This window comes from Gigantopelta aegis, chromosome 2 (genome assembly GCF_016097555.1).
Source record: "Gigantopelta aegis isolate Gae_Host chromosome 2, Gae_host_genome, whole genome shotgun sequence".
Lineage (NCBI taxonomy): Eukaryota > Metazoa > Mollusca > Gastropoda > Neomphalida > Peltospiridae > Gigantopelta > Gigantopelta aegis.
The window spans coordinates 7,964,571-7,977,143 of NC_054700.1; the positions used below are offsets into that span (position 1 = coordinate 7,964,571).

The window sequence follows — 12,573 nt, forward strand, 5'->3', positions numbered from 1 at the left end:
TCAAGGGAACTTGATCCGCCTCTGTAAGCTGTTGGTTGAAATATTTTAAAGTGGCACTCATTTGTATGACTAACAGCATAAATGTATTCACGGATGGTGATCTTTATTTGACCATGAAAATTTAGGACAAAATGCCCCTTTACTGATGTTCATCATATCAGTGGGTTTCTTCTCACTAGATAAATAGTCACCAAATAAATAGTCATAGTTTTAACACGTGCTTTGGTGTCGTTAAGGGGACTTTTCTTTTCTTTTTGTATTTGAACAACAAATCTGACATGCATAGTTGAACTTCATGTGTATTTAACGGTGTGGTCGTCATGGTTTGGATCCTTTTTAGGATGTTTTGAAGACGTTAGCAAAATTAAAGTACGGCCATGACGGAAGACTCGAGAAAGTGGTCAAAATAGTCGACAGTGGCATCATGGACATCACCTCCTCGTATCTGATGACATCTGAAGAACTGAGATCTGAAGTGGATACCGCGTGGAAGAAAGCTCAACAACTGCTACCAGATGATGAATAACGTTATTCTCAGACTACCAACTGCCAGCACACAGTTGGCCAACTTTCTGCTCTCACGACTTCTACGACTGTCCAGTTGCTAGTCTGAGCGCTCTTACAACTCGATTATTGTCGTAAAACCAATTAGTCGTTACTTTGAGCGAGAGTCGGGGAGCTGAGACAAATTACAAAACAACCGTCGAGTTAGCCAACTTCGTCGTGACAGTTGACATTCTGGCACTAGCATTGAAACCATAATCCTGTATGTGTGCTTGTAATCGTTTTCAATACATTATTATCAATCACAAACTGTCTCCGTGTTAATGTGTGTGCATTTTCGCGTTCAATCATGTCCATACCCAGAGCTTTCATTCGTTTAAGGGGAGGGACGTTGCCCAGTGGTAAAGCGCTCGCTCGATGCCTGTTCAGTCTGGGATCGATCCCTGTCAGTGGGCCCATTCGGCTATTTCTTATTTCAGCCAGTGCACCACAAATGGTATATCAAAGGCGGTGGTATGTAATACCTTGTATGTGGGATGGTGCATATAAAAGATCCCTTGCTGCTAATCGAAAAGAGTATCCCATGAAGTGGCGACAGAGGGTTTCCTCTCTTAGTATCTGTGAGGTTCTTAACCATATGTCTGACACCATGTAAACGTAAATAAAATGTGTTGAGTGTGTCGTTGAAGAAATCAATTCCTTCCTTCTTTCTTTCTTACGAGTCTTGGGAGTGGTAGTCCTCCTACAGGATGCATCAAACCAAAACGTTAAAGTTTAACCACACCACTAGAGCACATTGCTTAATTAATCATCTGCTATTGGATTACAAACATTTGGTAATTTGGGTTTTTTTTCCATTACAGCATGGGATCTTTTATATGCACTTTCCCACAGACAGGATAGCACTTACCACGACCTTTAACCAGTTGTGGTGCACTGGTTGAAACGAGAAAAACGTTCCGTATTAAAGTTCGAGGTGTACCAAATATTTACGGAGTGAAAGCATCTGCGGCTCTGATTGGCTATAATATGTGACATTGATTATTTATTTGTGCAAATACTATTATCAATTGCCAATAAATAAGTACGCTTTTATTTAGTATACAGTTGGAACTGCGATTTTCAGCAAAAATGAAAGTTGCTATCGAAAACATTCATCAAATCTCTTAAACTATACCCGACCCACAATTTTCTTGCAGGTAGAATAAATGTGAGGTGTGCTGCCTCTAGGGGTGTGTTAATACACAGCTTATATTAGTTTTATTAGTAAACGTTAACATTATCGGCAATAGGAACTGATTTGGTACAGATGAACCTGCAGGCAAAGTAGGAAGGATATATCGTGTTGAGAAGTGGCAGTCTTCTTATAGGTTTAATTACCCGACAGTAATTCGTTGGGAACAATTACAAAAAACTCCCTTTTTTTAAGATAAGATTTTTAAAATATTAATGTTTTTCTCTGGCATAGCCAGGATTTAATATTGGGGTGGGTGGGTGGCGCAACTCACACTATGTATGTATGTACGATTTTATAAAATGTAATACAGTTTAAAAAAGAAAGAAAAAAAGGTTTGATTGGGAGGAGGGCCATGGATCCCTGCCCCCCCCCCCCCCTCCCCTCACGACGCCACTGATATTTTTGTTTTTTTCATTATTAGAATCGATTAGTAAATGTAGGCGATGGCCGATCTCGACTAATAAAGTTTCGGAGAGGAACGTGAATGCAAATTTGGGATCAGTAAGAACCAAGCAAGGGCGAGGAAGAAGTAACCCTTTAGATCCGCCTCTAAACAGTCGTCAATAGATTATTGGTCCAATTTTAAAATTATGACAAGAGACCATTTGAATCTTCTTATATATCTCTTCTTCTTCTCATCTCTATCTCTCTATCTCGCTGTCTTTATATCTCTTTCTCATAGAAAACCCGTTACATGTTTTCATTAGTAGCAAGGCATTTTTTATACGCACCATCCCATAGACAGGATAGCACATACAACGACCTTTGATGTACTAGTCGTGATGCACTGGAGGGAATGGGCCGTGGTGTGTGCTATCCTGTCTATGGGATGGTGCATATAAAAGATCCCTTGCTACTAATTGAAAAATGTGGCGGGTTTCCTCTCTAAGACAATGTCACCATTACCAAATGTTTGACATCCAATAGCCGATGATTAATAAATCAATGTGCTATAGTGGTGTCGTTAAACAAAACAAAAAAAACAAGTTAAGAAACAGCAATGTGTAGAAGTACATCCTTATAAGTTAAAATCTGTTTTGTTTAACGACACCACTGGCACACATTGACTAACTAATCATCGGCTATTGGATGGCAAAAACTCCTGCCAGCTATTTTCTATTTAATTAGTAGAAAACTCAAATGAACTAGAACACCCATTACCATTAGACACCTACTAGTCGTGATGCACTGGAGGGAACGAGAAATAACTCAATGGGCCCACCAAAGGAGATCGATCCCAGACCGACCATGCATCAAGCGAGCGCTTTACCACTGGGCTACGTCCCGCCCCCAGTAAAATAAAATTTAATGTTGCAGCTGAAAAATATATTTGCATTTCTTTTGGTGTTCGGTATATGTGTTTACTCTGGGTTGGAGTTTAGTACTGAGGTCCGATTCCAGTGTCTACCCACTGGCTTAATCATTATTATTAACATGGTCGGTTGCAGAGATCTATACCAATGGAATGATGTTATTGATTGAGTTAAAACAATTATAGGGCGGGACGTAGCTCGCTTGATGCGCGGTCGGTCTGGGATCGATCCCCGTTGGTGGGACCATTGGGGTATTTCTCATTCCAGCTAGTGCACCACGACTGGTATATCAAAGGCCGTGGTATGTGCTATCCTGTCTATGGGATGGTGCATATAAAAGATCCCTTGCTACTAATTGAAAAATGTAGCGGGTTTCCTCTCTAAGACAATGTCACCATTACCAAATGTTTGACATCCAATAGCCGATGATTAATAAATCAATGTGCTCTAGTGGTGTCGTTAAACAAAACAAACAAACAAGTTAAGAAACAGCAATGTGTAGAAGTACATCCTTAAAAGTTAAAATATGTTTTGTTTAACGACACCACTGGCACACATTGACTAACTAATCATCGGCTATTGGATGGCAAAAACTCCTGCCAGCTATTTTCTATTTAATTAGTAAACTCAAATTAACTAGAACACCCATTACCATTAGACACCTATTGGTTAAACCTGTTGAGTTGAGCAGAATTTTCCCATTAGCAGAAAACTCTAATAACAACAACTCCCAATACTTATTGCTAGGTTCAGACTTCGAGTTGGCCAACTTCATCGTGACCGTTGACAGTCTGAGTGTAGCATAAATCTGATAGTAGCTCAAATACCCATTAGCAGAAAACTCTATTAACAACAACTCCCAATACTTATTGCTAGGTTCAGACTTCGTGTTGGCCAACTTCGTCGTGACCGTTGACAGTCTGAGTGTAGCATAAACCTGATAGTAGCTCAAATACCCATTAGCAGAAAACTCCTATTAGCTAAACAATCCTAATAGGAGAAAACTCCCATTAACAGAAACCTTCCATAATCAAGTAACTCCCAGTAAATGAAAAACTTTCATTAATTAAAACTCCCATTAACAGAAACCTTCCATAATCAAGTAACTCCAAGTAAATGAAAAACTTTCATTAATTAAAACTCCCATTAACAGAAACCTTCCATAATCAAGTAACTCCCAGTAAATGAAAAACTTCCATTAGTTAAAACTTCCATCAGGCAGGATTTAGCTCAGTCGGTTGAGTGCTCCATTGAGGTGCTTGCGTCGCAGGATCGAACCACCTCGGTGGATCCATTCAGCTGATTGGGTTTTTTCGTTCCAACCAGTGCACCACAACTGGACAAAGGCCGTGGTATGTGCTTTCCTGTCTGTGGGAATGTGCATATAAAAGATCCCTTGCAGCATTAGAAAAAATGTAGCGGGTTTCTTTTGATGACTACGAGTCAAAATTACCAAATGTTTGACATCCAATAGCCGATGATTAATTAATCAATGTGCTCCAGTGGTGTCGTTAAACAAAACAAACTTCTTCCATCAGGCAAAACTCACATTAATAAAAACACTCTATTTTCACTTTCAATGAATTTTATTACAAAAAAGCGATCATTCGTACATCACAACATTTGTTCATTGCTACTTAATGGTGAATAAATAACTTTCAAAATCGTCTGGAGTCTAAGAACTGAAATGTATTTGCAAATATATGGTTTACATCCGCACTTACCAAGGAAACTATTCTCCGTTTGCTTCCCATGATCCGAAATAAAATTACTTAAAATATTTGTGTCTTAATTCAAGATTAACAAAGTCAATTTCGATATGAAGTATTATGTTTAATGCCAGCTTTAAAATCATTGTCACATGTCATAAATTATATATTAAGATGAATAATTGACAAGCATACCAGGGGTGGCTACTCTAATGAAGATACCAATTTTTTTTTCCCATTTAAGTACGCAAGACCGCAGTTGCTTTTATTTTCTCTTTATTACAAATGATTTATATTAACAAGTTTAATGATCTATTTGGATGATCTATACAGTCTGTATATCACAAATACATGATTCATGTTTCTTCCTATAATTATGTTATGCAACTTTCTGTTTGAAAACAAAAATGCCTTTTATAAAAACACTAGTTTTAATATCTTCTACAACTCATTGTTGGGATCGTCACTTTGCATAAACTTTCTGCTGAGCTGGTACGGTTCGACTTGTTTGATCTCGCACTCTGTGAGCTTGATGGCGTGTCTGGGGGCGGCGCCGCTATGGTCTGGGCCCATGTCGTTCATCTGTTCAATAACGTCCTGTAAAATAAAACAGTGTGATACTGACGTTACAAAATTATAATTGATTTAGTTCTCTTTACCGTAAATCGGCTGCAAAATAAAACAGTGTGATACTGACGTTATAAAATTATAATTGATTTAGTTCTCTTTACCGTAAATCGGCTGCAAAATAAAACAGTGTGATACTGACGTTATAAAATTATAATTGATTTAGTTCTCTTTACCGTAAATTGGCTGCAAAATGTATGCACAAGCAGGAGACAAATTTGAAATATAGACTTCAATTTTATTTTATTTAAAAAAAATATTTTTTTAAATAATCAAACTAGTGTCTGATGCATTTGATATTCAGCCAAACGAAAATACATGTACATTTGTATATCTGTTTTTCTTCTTCTTCTTCTTCTTCTTCTTCTTCTACGAACGGTCAATTAGGGACCCCAGTAGCTCGATTTGTATATATGGAACAGTATAAATTTCACAAGAGGCATGGATGTGAAGGTCATCTAAACGCTGGGGCCTAATTCCCAAAAGTCTCTTAGGCTCTGCTAGACAACAAAACATCTTCTTTGTAAGTCTTTTAGCATTGCACGGCGAGATCGCAAAGTTGCGATAGTTTAGTGTGTGTGTGTGTGTGTGTGTGTGTGTGTGTGTGTGTGTGTGTGTGTGTGTGCGTGCGTGTGTGTGTGTGTGTGTGTGTGTGTGTTCTGCTGTTGTTGGGGGGGGAGATTGGGGGGTTGGGGGAGGGTAAGTTATGTTTTAAAAAACCTTCATTGACATATATATTACACGAACATACCATTCCCTTGACGATCTTCCCGAAGGCGACATGTCTGCCGTCGAGGTAGCGACACCTGGTGAAGCTGATGAAGAACTGGGAGCCGTTGGTGTCGGAGCCGTGGTTGGCCATGGACACGATGCCGGCGCTCTCGTGGCTGATGATGAAGTTCTCGTCGTTGAAGCGGTCTCCGTAGATACTCCTGGCTACAATGAGCATAAACACCACCGAGTTAGGCCACGCGTGTTAGGAAATATGTTTATAGTACCCAGTGCGCACACCGAGTTAGGCTACGCGTGTTAGGAAATATGTTTCTAGTACCCAGTCCGAACACCGAGTTAGGCCACGAGTGTTAGGAAATATGTTTCTAGTACCCAGAGCGCACACCAATTTTACACCAAACCTCTTTACACAGAAATCAATAGCGCCACTATTTTTATATTTCAAAGGCTAAGTGTGTTAAATATTTGTCAGCTATAGTCTTTAAGTAAACTCCTACGAACAAAGCACCTGATGCAAGCCTTTAAAGTGCATTTCATACCTCTGTATAAAGGCCACATGAACAAATAAGCCACATAGTGATGGTGATCTGGTTGGTAGTTATAGACCACTTCGACTAGATAGACACGTGCATGCACAGCGTACACATCCATTAAACTACACGTGTTGCAAGATATGCGTGGTATCAGAATTGTTTTTATTGTTGATAGTTCAATACAACCAAAATATTTAGCATATGCAAAGTTATATATAGTTATATCTGTACAAGACATGTATATATGTATGTGCATACATCTATTTCCTGTGTGGGGAAAGTATATGCTAACGTATATATGCTAAAGTGTGCTAACTTTGGTAATCATTACAAGTTGATTTTTTTTTTTTGGATTTTTTTTTTTTTTTTTTTTTTTTTTTTTGTGACGTTGCATTTAAAAGACTAGGCAAAAGTGGGGATCAAGAAAAAAAACCCCACCTTTTTCTATAATAATTGTTAATCCCATCTGGAAACTGATTTAATCGAACGTTACTTTTATTGCATTATCTGTGCACTAAACCGATTTGGTTAGTATAGCACAAGCATGTCGTCTACTTACATCCGGTTCCATCTCCAGTTGTGACATCACCGCACTGTACGAGCATGTCCTTCACCAAACGATGGCAGTAGGTGTTTTTGTAGTGCAGTTTTTTCTGAAAACACAAATATCAACATTTCTTACACACCCGTTGGTGAGAACACCATTCGTTATTTTTGGTTACACATGGTTGTTAACACATGTATGTGTGTTAGCAATTTCAAGACATACGACTGACTGCTCCTAGGTGATGACCAGGTCACCAGTGCCATACATCCAATGATAAACTACATGATGGAAATCGATTAGACTGTGACGTATAGTTAACCTTACATTAATATGGCTGTGACGCATAATTCAGCGAGAAGTGTAACAGCTGTAAATAACTTTTAGTCGAAAAAGATGTTAAAATTTGCTTTAAACCTGGTTTTTGAGAATATGTAAGAAATAGAATAATACATTCGTGTCCATTAGATACAATTTATCTCAATACTCGTTGTTTAAAAACGTATCAAACTAGCTTTCGCTCGTTAGATACATTTTAAAACAACTCGCTATTGGGATAAATGGTATTTAATAGCCACATAGGTATTATTCTATATGTACAGTCGAACCTGCTCTAGTGGCCATCTGTGTTAAGAGGCTACATTTTTATTTTACAAAATGATATAATAAAGTATTAAGCAACAGGCGCGGATCCATGATTTGTTAATCGAGTGGGCCCAAAACCCGTTGTTCTTAAAAACAGAACTGGGCTTCCGCCTGAATTCGCGCCTGAACAGCCACATTTGTTAAGAGGCTACATCTTTATAATTCAAAATCATCTAATATAGTATCATCCTTAAGTAGCCACATGTTGTAAAGGTCCACACTCTCTTTGGTAGCTGCTTACCACATGTTTGACATGTAATCAATAATAACATGTTGGAATATATACTGATGGAAAGAAATAAGGGAACACACGGAATAGTACGCCAAATTTAATTCACTTCTAGCTTGGTAATGTTTGTATTTCACACAAAGTTATAATGTGGTGTTCAATGTCGCTAATATCGAACTAAATTTCAGTAACACTGTCAATGTCTTATACTACAGAATGAGGGTTTTGGTTGCAGAAACTGTTTGTAGTTATTATTTTTGTGGTCCCTTATTTCTTTCCTTTAGTTTATTATAAAACAATTTGGATACATTATTCTTATCCTACACATATGGCTTTAATTAAAGTAGTTTGCTGTCAATTTTTTTCTTTCTATCTATCTCTCTTTCTCTGATCTTTCTTCCTTTTTAAAACTTTTTTTTTGAATAATATGTTTCTGTTTTAACATTTGGTGTTGGAATTTTTAATCAAAGAGGCGCTTATGTGTGTTTTGGCACATTTCAAATACTAATATACATTTTGTTACGGTATGGGGGCATAGCTTCCTGAGCCACACCTATATTCCGCCCACCACCAGCCCCGATACCTTACATCTTAGCTGGGTGTTTTTTAACACATTACGAAAAGAGTAGTTAAGTAATAGTTATAACTGCGATTTTAAATCTTAAGTATAACAATTTCCACTGTGCTAAACAAACAACGAAATAAATAAATAAATAAAAAATAAATAAAATGTTATTATTAATATTAATATTAATATTAATATTAATATTAATATATGTTTCGGTGGAATTTTAAAATGTACCACGTGGCAGAGAATCCACGTTTGCTTCCAGAATCAATAAGTCACATGACAATTCATTGAATATTTCATTAGCTATCCTACAGCTGTTACCGGCCGTTCAATAAATCCACGTTACACGTCTTACAAGACACGTGCAAAACTTAACTACATAACTGAGTAATTTACAATTTTTTTAAATATTCATAAAATATTTTTAAATTATGCTTTAAAAAGTATATAAAATATAGAAAGTATATAAAATACTTTCCTGCTTTCCTGTATAATTTTGTTTTATAGAACAGCTCTGAACCTTATACATTTTATATTGTGAAAATGCAAGAAAATGCATTAAAATATATTTTAATTAAAAAAACAAACAAAATAGTTGATGTAATTTACTGAAATTCATAATATGATTAAATTTGTCTAATAAAGCTTTAAAAGAAGAAAAGAAACACACCTTATTTATTATTTTCTATGAACTGTATTGTACATGTATAATAGATTATTATCTTCATCTGTCTGTATATCTGTCTGTCTGTATGTATGTCTGTCTTCTCTGGCTATATATTCCTTTAATCTCACCCGTCCCACAAGCGTGTCAAAGAAAAAAAGGACGGAGATTCTTACCTCTCTGGAGCCGCCCCTTTTAAAGCCTTGGCATATTCCTTTGAAGTTGAGAACAGTCATGGGTGCGGTTTCGCCAAACAGACCGATAGTGATAGTTCCTTGGTAGTCTTCTCCTTGGCCGTCGAAGTTCTTGATTTCAAATGTCATTTCCACCTCGTCAGTGACGGTGTGGTTCGATGGTGGTGACTTCTTCGCTTTGGGCTTAGCGGTCGCATCTTGCGCCGACGACAACGCTACCAGCGTTACACATACAAACAGTGTGAAGTACATCTTTCTTGTTACCTTCAATTAATTTAAAAGTTGACAATTTAGATTATTTAGCTGTTTCATCTTGACTTACTGACAATAATGTCCAAAAACGTAACATATAAAATCTACTTAAAATACAGCCCACATTTTCACTTATTAAATAAAGATTTTAAAATGCCACAGTTTAATTTTGCTTATGTCATAATAATTTTTGTTCAGTATAACTGCCATTAAAATTACAAACATATCAAATTAAAAAGATACAGTTTAAAAGTTAGATTTTTTAAACTTACAAATGTAACTACTGATGATACCATTTAGTTATTTGTAACATTTGAATTAAACTGATATCACTATATTTTTAAAAGTATTTCAAAATGTTTACACATACACACACACACACACACACACACACACACACACACACACACACACACAAAAAAAACCCCAGCAACAACAACAACAACAAAACCACCATTTAATAAGAATTAGACCTACAGAAGCTTTATAACTGGCAATACATTAAATAATTGATCTGTGCTCTGTGAAATATTCATTTAGATTATATTGCATTGCAATAAATAAATCATGGCTTATTTGTACGAATTCTAAAACCAAAAGTATACCTTTATGTACTTTAAGAAGATGAAAATAAAAAATACAAAAACACCTTGATTTCTAAATGCACTGTATATTTTATGTTTAAAATGTATTCTTACCTTGAGCTGACTGTCTTAAACAAACGAGAACTAATTCTGAATGCTGAACAGTGGAAACGTCGAGCTTTTTAAAGACAGCAATGCCACGATTCCAATCAATTTCTCAGCCAATGAGAGGCTGGTAAACTGTCGTCGACTAATCGACCGAACTGCACAAGTTTGCTGTCCACGTATATTATCATTTCCCTTTGACTGCCTAGTCTCCTTATTATGTGGCATAAAATGCACAGTGTCTGTATTGATATAGATTATGGATTAATCGAATCGCCACGTTCATGCTCACGTGTAAAATTACTATTGTTTATAGTAAAATAACATTCCAAGCTTCTATTTTTAAAATAAATAGATTATCTCTAAATGTAATTCACTAATCTTATGGAGTGTTTTATTTTATAATAGAAAATATTTTACATTATTTAAAGTTCAATTTTAATTATCTTTTTCGGAATAAAAGATTTTAAGGTATATCATTTTAACATTTTCCCTTAAAATGCTACCAGGCGACTCGGGTTTTTTTGGGGTTTTTTTTTTTGGGGGGGGGGGGTGAAAATAGAATTTACTGGTCCTTAACAGGTGGACGGGATATTGACTGACCAAGAATAGAGGGGCCTGGTCCCCATTGGCCCCCTCCTGAATCCTCGTCCACCCACCTCCATGTGAAACCAAAAACATTTACCTTTTGTCATATTTTACAATATAATAAAAACAATTTAAATGTGGTTATCACATAGCATGTGCCCCCTCCCCTCCACTTCACATATCGTTCCTACGACCCTAAAAAAAACACCTTAATTTATCGTAAACTATACAAACAAACTAAACGAAATCATCTAAATTGTATTAATAGGCCTAATTTTATACTGGCGTCCAACATTTGTCTTTATGTTAATACATGCATTGTATTTAATTAGTAGCTATGTTATATTAATAGAGTTCATTGTCTTAAAAGAGTGCCAAGTGATAGGGAAATAGTATATACTGTCGTCAGTGTCTTGAATTTTTTAACGAATAACGAAATCCGTTTTTAACGACACTTCTATACAGCAGTCTAAAACTAAGGAGACTACCCACAAAACAGATTTTCTTTCTTTTCTTTTTCTTTCTTTTTTTTTCTTTTCTTGCTTTATTTTTTTTTTTCGTTTCTTTTTCTTTCTTTCTTTCTAGCTCAAGGATCTAGCTCAGTAGGAAGTAGAATCAAATTACTTCATTGGAGCCAATTCTCTGATTGTTTTTTCCCATCCCAACCAGTGCCCCCACAACTGGTATACCAAAGGCCATGGTTTGTGCTGTCCTGTTTGTGGAAAAGTGCATATAAAAGATCACTTGCTGCTAATGAACAAATGTAGCGGTTTTCAATGTTTGACATCGAATAGATGAGATTAATAAATCAATGTGCTCTAGTGGTGTCGTTAAACCAACACACACACACGCGCACACGCGCACACACACACGCACGCACGCACACACACACACACACACACACAAATATATATATATATATATATATATATAATTATTTTATTTCATTTCATTTTTATTATTATTATTTAGTTTTTGTAAAAACGAAGAAGAAATCAACCCATTATCGGACAAAATTAATATTCACATATATTGTATAGTCTACACTGTTAAAGAGTCAATATCGCGAACGCTTTTTTTTCTCTCGTTTTTTTGTTTTATTGCACTTCAGTAACAGATGTTATAATCCGTCAGCCCAGTGATAAACCGCTCGCTTAATGCGCGGTCGGTTTGGGATCGATCCCCGTCGGTGGGCCCATTAGGCTATTTCTCGTCCAGCCAGTGCACCACGACTGGTATATCAAAGACCGTGGTATGTGCTATCCTATCTGTGGGATGGTGCTTATAAAAGATCCCTTGCTACTAATGGACAAATGTAGCGGGTTTCATATCTAAGACTATAATTATGCCAAAATTACCAACTGTTTGACATCCAATAGCCGATGATTAATAAATCAATGTGATCTAGTGGTTTCGTTAAACAAAACAAACTAAAATTATAATCAGTCAAGATGAGACTACTTTTTTAAGTTTTCTAAAAAACCCGAAACATTTAACTTTAAATTTAAAATTCCAGTGTAGTGTAGCAAACAAGTTACATAA

At 36.3% G+C, this 12,573-nt stretch overlaps 1 protein-coding gene across 1 annotated transcript; it reads right to left on the minus strand.

Annotated features, from left to right (window-relative positions):
- Positions 1 to 4,621: 4,621 nt before the first annotated feature.
- On the minus strand, positions 4,622 to 10,587 carry LOC121380744 (peptidyl-prolyl cis-trans isomerase slr1251-like). The gene is made up of 5 exons (XM_041509710.1): positions 10,453 to 10,587; positions 9,485 to 9,766; positions 7,215 to 7,308; positions 6,142 to 6,326; positions 4,622 to 5,360 (listed from the first exon to the last, which is right to left on the minus strand). Exons 2-5 carry the CDS (start codon positions 9,752 to 9,754, stop codon positions 5,205 to 5,207), a joined length of 705 nt encoding a protein of 234 aa, XP_041365644.1. The 5' UTR covers positions 9,755 to 9,766; positions 10,453 to 10,587; the 3' UTR covers positions 4,622 to 5,204.
- Positions 10,588 to 12,573: the final 1,986 nt, after the last annotated feature.